Source organism: Geospiza fortis, unplaced genomic scaffold (genome assembly GCF_000277835.1).
Source record: "Geospiza fortis unplaced genomic scaffold, GeoFor_1.0 scaffold97, whole genome shotgun sequence".
Taxonomy (NCBI): Eukaryota; Metazoa; Chordata; class Aves; order Passeriformes; family Thraupidae; genus Geospiza; species Geospiza fortis.
In genome coordinates, this window is record NW_005054343.1 from 4,434,806 (window position 1) to 4,441,333 (window position 6,528).

The following is a 6,528-nucleotide window of genomic DNA, read 5'->3' on the forward strand; positions in this document are numbered from 1 at the left end:
TGCCAAAAGCAATGACCCTGGCCAAAAGGCGAGGCAGGAGGAAAGCACGGCTGGGATTCACTCTCCCCACCCCTGCAGAGACTGCTCCAGAGGCCAGTGCAGATGCATTTCCCACACTGGATGCACTTCCGTGGCAGATGCATTTCCGACAGCAGCTGTATTTCCCACGGCAGCCGTGTTTCCCTTCTCTCCTGGGGGTTCAGAGGGCTCGATGGGGTGCAGAGCTGGGACCCCAAAGCCTGGTACCTGGAAGGATGCCTGGCTTGCAGGGAAAGGCAGAGCTGGACAAGGGTGCCCAGGGCCAGCTGCTTATGGCATCCCTTGCATGGCAGGGGAGGGGCCTCCTTGCTGATGCAGGGTGGGACAGGAGCTGGGAACAATTCCCCAGCGGGAATTTGGGATGCTGGGAGCAGAGGCCCAGGCCACCACGCTTGGTGAGCTGGGACACCACTTCCCACCCCCTCCCGCTTTTCCCCGGATGCTGCAGCAGAGCTGGTGCCAGGAGCCCGGGGCCATCTGGAAACGCTCATGGACAGCAGTGAGGGACCTGCTGCAGACAAAGCCCAGCATTTCAGCGGTGCCCAGGCTCTGCCGGAGGCCCCTGCACGCCCACAGTGGGGTCAGCTCACCTCTGGCCAGCCGTGGGTGTGAGCCCAGGAGGGCAGCAGGCACCTGCTCTAAGGACAGGGCTGTTGGGAGCATGGGGAGTGCGAGCCTGGCTGAGTCTGGCCCCGGCAGGATCCACTCCCAGGGAGCCTGGCAGCTCCCTGCTTCCCAAAAATAGGTTGGAGAGCCTGACCTGGAAAGGACCCTGGGAGCTCAGCGTCCTCCAGGCCCTGCTGTGCTGGGGTGGGCATGAGGGGGAGACCAGGGTTGGCAGGGGCTCTCTGCCCTTCTGGCACCATCTCAGGAGAATCCTCCTCTTCCTCTGCGAGCCAGGGCACGATCCCCTGTTCAGCGCTGAGGAAAGGACCCGGAAAACACAGAGGAAGCCGGGCTCAGTGCAGAGGAAGAAGCAGGGCTGGGATACAGCAAGCAGCGACCAGGCAGCTCAAGGTCGGAGGAAACGATGCTGGGGATGGAGGGAAGGGCCGCGGGGCCCGGGAGGGGCTGCAGCTGCTGCCTGTGCTCGCTGCACGCCGGGCGGAGGCGCCCGGGGAGGGCTCGGTGCCAGCACAGCCCCGCTGCGGTGGGATGCACGGACCAACCACGCTGAGCTCAGCTCAGGTGTGTGTGGCTCATGCCCCTCTCCTCCCCTCACACCCACCGGGCAGCCCCAGCCTGCTCCCGGGGGTGCTGGGACCCCTCATCTCACAGAAAGTCATTTCTGGGGCTGCAGGGGCAACATGTGAAGGGATGGTGAAGCAGATGGGCGGCAGTTCTGCTTCAACACAACTTGGTATCCATCCTCTCACCTCTAGCAGCTCTGAGGCTTTCCCCACTGCATCCCAGGTTAGCTCTCAGGGTGCACAACTGCTCCCTTACCCAAATAAATCATGTTTGGGTGGTTCCATTTTGCAGCCTGCCAGGGGAATCTCTCACCCCCCTCCTGCAGGCACTGGCAGGGCAGGAACGTCGGCGCTCTCTGCATGCACAGTGGCCAAAGTCCCCAGTAGAGTCACTTGGTTTTCCTGGGCGGTGGCCAGTGGTAAAACTCAAAATAAATATTTCCCTTGCCTCCAGCACTGCCTGCCCCACATTAGACAACAGCTGCAAAGGATTAACGTCGCCCTGGAGGTGTAATCCTTCTATAAAGATGACAACATTTGGCCCAAGACATCCAGGGAGATGCAGAATGGACAAGAAGCAGAGTTTGGCCCAGATTTTTTTGATTCCTGCTTATCTCTCTGTGATAACAGCTCTGTGGTTTGCCAGGACCCACTTGATAGGAAAGTGACAAAGTGCAAGGGGACGAACACAGGCCGGGACAGAAGCTTGTATCAATGTCCTGCCAGACAGTGTCTGCTGGGCTGGACACTCACACAGGATTCTTCTGCCCCAGCAGCAGAGCAAACTGAGAAAGCTTTCCAGGAAAACCCCATCGCCTGCTTGCTCTGCCAGCAGCTGCCACCTGCCCAGGCAGAGCCACTGGAGCCTTGGGATGTCCCAACCTTGGCTCCCACCACAGGGACTGCCAGCTGCTCCAGCCCAAGCCTGCTGCTGCTGGCCCAGCCTGGGGTGGGTGCCTTGCTCTGAGGAGCTGCAGCCTGTGCACTCACCGTATTTCAGCACCCAAGCTTTCCAAGGGAAGCTTTGCCTTTCATGTAGAAAGCAGCTCCCAGCACTGAGGTCCTGATTGAATTGTCCAAGTGCAGAACCTTGCCTTGGCCAGTGGAAGACAAAGGTGAAAAGCTGGTGCAGAGAAGGAAAACTGATCTTTGCGTGGGTCCTGCTCTGCCTGGTGTTGAAACCAGGGCTCCCCACAAAGATTCTTTTCTCTCCCACTAAACATGAACTGCAACAAGGACTTATGCGGGAAGGAAGGAGCAGGCCACCCACAGAAAGGTGAATGAGGAGATTTTAAGATCTTTTCTCCACAGGTTGCCTGCACTGAACTGGGACTCCCCTCTGCCCACTCCTCATAGCCAGCTGGGGGAGCAGGCAGGCAGTAGCCATCCCTGACTCCCACCTCTGCCCCCACCTCCTTCCTGCATTCCTCCACTCTTCCCATGTAAGAGGATGTTGCATCCCAGCCACATGAAAAGCCATAACCAAAGGAGTAAGAAGCTGGGTGCTCCACCACAGGAGTTTTGCTTGTGCACATTTAGGAAAGGGCTGCTGACATTCTGGCCCATCCACCAGCAGCATCCTCTTCTCCCACAGGGAGAGCATCCAACTTCACCCACCTTCAGCAAGATGGTTAAAGTTTTGATGGGAGAGAGGGATTAGAAGAGAAAGATTTTGGAAGCACTGGGTAAATCACCAAGCATCTGCCTGTAAAGGAAAGAGCCAGTATCCGATGATGCTCCACTTTGTGCAGCAAGTAAACAGGAAGATTCAGTATTTTGTTTCATATTTAAAAATACACAGAAGGTCCATATGGATGTAAGGGTTTGTGGCTGGGAGTTTATTCCAGCAAATCTGCTGGCACAGCTCCTAGAGGTCGGGCAGGAATTGGCAGCAGGACCCATCTGATCTCTGCAGAGGCAGCCAGCTCGGGGCCCAGGGGAGCCCAGCCCCTCTCAATGCATTAGGGCTGGTCACTCAGGGTGAGCTCAGCTCCTCAAGGACCAGGGGCAACTCCAGCACAGGCCCTAGCAGAGCAGGGAAAGGCAGCAGCAGCTCCTGCTGAGTGTTCAGCTGCCAAAGACTGCCAAAAACACATGGTGTTGAGCAAGGCCTTGTGGGAAAGGATGCACATTTTACCCTCCTGGGGTCTGATGGATCTGCTCAGCAGCTCCCCCAGCTCTGGCAAGCTTTGCAAACATGGAGAAAGCCTCACCATGGACTTCTTCAAGGCCAACCCCTGGCACATGATCCAGTGCAATTCCACTGAACAGATCAAGTCCAGCCAAGCCTTGACATGTCAATGCAAGATGGATGGTGCTTTCTCATGTAGGCTTCCTTGGCTGGCCTCCTTAGAGCTACCAAGCTGTTCAGCTGCTAGAATTGCAAAGGTCTTCTCCAGAAAGCCTTCTGCAGGTGCAATCCAGCCCCACGTGGCAGCACTTCCAGTTCAAAGCCCAGCAGCTCCATTACAGGTGTCTGGAGAGGCCACAGAGGTGCAGAGAGAGGATGCACAGACATGCCAAACTTTTAAACCAGGCAGGGTCTCAGCGGTCAGGATTAAACCCAGAATCTAAGGCAGATGTCTCCCAGCAGGCTCTCCTCCTCCTGGGAGACAGCAGCTTTGTTCTACAGAGCAGTAACAGAACTGAAGTCTTCCCCATTCACTGCACAGCCCAGGGAAGGATCAGTGCCAGCCTTTGGGACCTGCCCTCCAGAGTACTGATGGGGGCTTGGCCCTGGGCAGGAAAGGCATCATCTACTCCCAGACTCACCCCCTTACTGATGGAGTCTCTGGCCTCCCCTTCACAAGCCTTTCTACAACAAAGGCAGATTGGTTTGAGGCAGGGAAGGGCAGCTTCAGCACAGGAAAAGACTTCCGCTCCTGTTGTGCTGAACCTCCCCTTTGATCCCTGGGGAAGGGACAATCTGGCAGCTGGAGTGCTATTGTGTGCCTTGTGCTGCTGAAGGCTTGGCTGAGAGCTGGAGTGAGCTGGTAACTACACAGCCAACAAAACTGTGCCCTAACAGGCAGGTAAGCCTAATTTGTCACTGCTGGGGAAAATGGCTTCAAGGAAAAAGGGAATGAAAAACCCATTTTCATGAACAGCATGAGTTTTTGTCATAGTACCACAAACTTCATGGATTGGAGACAGTTTCTGTATTCTCTGTGGAAACCTCACTAATTTTCCTCTCTGGTTGTGTCTGTGCTATCCCTTAAACAGTGAGGGTGCTGATCAAAGTCAAGTTCAGAGGCAAATTCCAACATCTGGGTTCTCAAAGAAATTCTCTGGCACTTTCTGAAGCACTGAAAAGTTAAGGATCCATCAAAGGAGGAAGAAGACAGAAGCAGATTTACAGAGCCAAATGTTTAATAACTTTTCAAGAACAAGTATTACATCCATATTTAGAGCATATATAAGAGATGGAAACAAGGAAATAAAAAATAAAATTGCTGACTTCAAGAGGATACACTTAACTCCACAATCCCTGCTGAATCCCTTCTTTGGAGGCACAGTGGCCACTTTGAGCAAGACAAGACTGGGTACTAGGCCACCTGCAGAGTTTAGGCTCAGCACTTTAGGAACAGCCAGGAAAACTCTGACTCTGTACAATTTGCACGCCAACATCTCTTCCCAACGTGATGTTATTGCTGGACAGAGCAGGGAGAAGAAAGGAGACACTTACAAGACTTGGCAGCACAAGACAACAGTACTGGGAGGGCTCCAAGCACTCCCCAGGCACGTCTGTGAGGCTGCTACAGCCCAGGAGGCAGTGACAGGTTCCCCAGAGGTGTCACCTACAATTAACACTGCCTTCTACCTCCCACTGCTATCAGCCCCCAATGTCCTCCCTCAGCAGCTTGAAACTTTGCCCAGGAATCTCCTTTGCTAAAATAAGTCTCTGCATTGGGACGAGCTGGCCCTGGCAAAGAAGGTGCTTCCTCACAAGCCTCAAAATTGCTGCATGTTGCTCAAGATCTCTCAATATGCCAGCATGTTCACTCCTCTCCCATCACTGCAGGAGCAGAGCTTGGTATCTCCTCCTGAGGGCAGCCATGGTGTCTCCTTCCCCTCTCATGGCACCACTGTCTGGTACTGGGCAGGGAAAAGATCGGAGGGGACTCATTTTGGGCTAAAGGGACACAAACAGAATCTCTCCTGGAAGACAAATGTGGAGCTGCAGCTGCTCTGAAGAGCAAAGTTGCTGAGCTGAGTCACGGATGAAAGCTCTGGAGAGATGCCGGGAGGCTGCAACTGCCCAGAGTCCTTCAACACAATCAGGGAGGACGTGGAGAGCAGCTGAACAGCTCACCCTGCTCCTAGATGGGAATGACAATTTCCATGTGTTTTGGCAGGAAAGCTACACAACAAAGCACCCCAGACAGACTGCTCACCCTGGCAACAGAGAGGGTGCTCCCTGGCCGGTGGCCAAAGCTGGCAAGAGCTCTGCTGCCAGAAGAAACTCCGGGTTGCGAAGGCAGCAGGAGGAGGCAGAGGAATGCTAGTCTGGCTCACTGTTCTCCCACCCTCCTTCCCACATCTAGCTCACCTTGGCCTTGTTCTGGACAGGCAGATACAGCTTGAACTCAGCTGGGAGCTCATCTTCTGAGTACAGCCGGTCAGAGAAATACACCCGTCGGATGCGACAGTTGGCGTGGATCTGGGAGTCAAAACAAAGAGTCAGTCCATTTTCCACATGGTCTTTCCACATCCGGCTTTGGTGTCATGCTGCAACATGGATTCTTTGGCTCAGCAGCTGAAATCTATTTCACTGTCTTGCTTTTTGAATCTGACACGGCATCAGAGAAATGTTGGTCTGTGCCCTCTGCTTTGCATTTGCATCCCTGTCTCCAGGTATGAACACTCAAAAGATTTGGCCAAGCTCTGGTATCTCTGCCAACTGTCTTAGTTGCTAAGGGGATTCTCTGCTGTGAACCAACCTCTGCTTTGCTGGTATCAGCACTTGCCAGAACACCCACAGCCTCAGCCTGCTGCATTTTTAACACGCCCACTTCAGGGCCTCCCTGAGGTCAGGAATGAGCCTGTCCAGCCTGTGCTGCCTCCACTATCAGCTGGCAGCAAAGTAGTTGCTCTGGTGCCCCTCGTGAGTATGTGAGAAGGCAGACAACTCTCAGCTGACTGCCTGCACCTCAGGGCAATCCTGCAAGGAACTGCAGCACTCCCCTCACACTAAGGAACAGGCACGCTCCACACACAGACATTCCTCAAAATAACACACACCACTGAACATGACTCCCTAGCACAAGGAATAAGTTCCATGCCCTCAGCAGGCACAAAC

General features: G+C 54.4%; 1 protein-coding gene across 1 annotated transcript in view; it reads right to left on the reverse strand.

The window, feature by feature from the left end:
• Positions 1–4,580: 4,580 nt before the first annotated feature.
• The window catches only part of CFAP20 (cilia and flagella associated protein 20), a 4,229-nt gene continuing 2,281 nt past the window's right edge, over positions 4,581–6,528 (reverse strand). The window contains exons 4-5 of the mRNA XM_031058411.1: positions 5,779–5,889; positions 4,581–4,879 (exon numbers count right to left, since the gene is read on the reverse strand). Of these exons, the coding sequence (XP_030914271.1) occupies positions 4,874–4,879; positions 5,779–5,889 (117 nt within the window). The 3' untranslated portion in view covers positions 4,581–4,873. The remainder of the gene's footprint in view (positions 4,880–5,778; positions 5,890–6,528) is intronic.